Genomic DNA, 658 nt, shown 5'->3' on the forward strand with positions numbered 1-658 from the left:
GCCACCAGTGAAAACTCCCTCATTCTAACTACCCGCCTTGTAGGGAGTTGACAGCGCAGAGGAAAATGGGAAGTGATTCGATTGTCATCGTTAAAACTTTCTTGTTAAAATCACTCTGTAATACTCAAGCGGCAGTGTCGCGGGTGCGGATGATGGTGCGGCTAGCTGCCGACTTCTACAGACCACGCACACTCGACGTCGCGACATCATTAGTTTGATACGTATGACGTCGCCTTGGTCTCTCGCGTCTTCTCGCGTAGGTCTTGTACAAGCTTCTTGAAATGCGCAACGTGCTTGATTGTTCGCTCCAACTCCCATGTTGCTTCGTGCTCTGGCAAACCATGCCACTTAACAAGGTATTCCTTCTTACGATTGAATTGCCGTTGCTTTAGCAATGCTTCTACGATAAAGAGCTCATTTCCCTTGTCGTCCAGGACATGAGGCGTAGCCTTCGGAATCGAGTTGGATTTGGCACGTGGCGCTTCAACCGGTCAACGTTGACGACATTATGCAGACGCCGCATTGACGCAGGTAGGGCCAACCGTATAGCATTTGCGCTGATAACTCCCGTCATTTTGAAGGGACTAATGAATCGTGATACGAGCTTTGATTTTTCTCGCTTGTCGAGTAGCTGTGCATGCTTTAACGGAATGCCACG

General features: G+C 49.2%; 1 protein-coding gene across 1 annotated transcript; it reads right to left on the reverse strand.

Annotated features, from left to right (window-relative positions):
• Positions 1-124: 124 nt before the first annotated feature.
• On the reverse strand, positions 125-574 carry H310_14552 (hypothetical protein; the record flags this gene model as incomplete). Its single annotated transcript, XM_008882431.1, has 3 exons — positions 125-175; positions 222-422; positions 476-574. The coding sequence occupies 3 exons, from the start codon at positions 572-574 to the stop codon at positions 125-127; spliced, it is 351 nt and encodes a 116-aa protein (XP_008880653.1).
• Between the last annotated feature and the right edge of the window lie 84 nt (positions 575-658).

The sequence above is a fragment of the Aphanomyces invadans genome (genome assembly GCF_000520115.1).
Source record: "Aphanomyces invadans strain NJM9701 unplaced genomic scaffold supercont1.74, whole genome shotgun sequence".
NCBI classification, from domain to species: Eukaryota; Oomycota; class Saprolegniomycetes; order Saprolegniales; family Verrucalvaceae; genus Aphanomyces; species Aphanomyces invadans.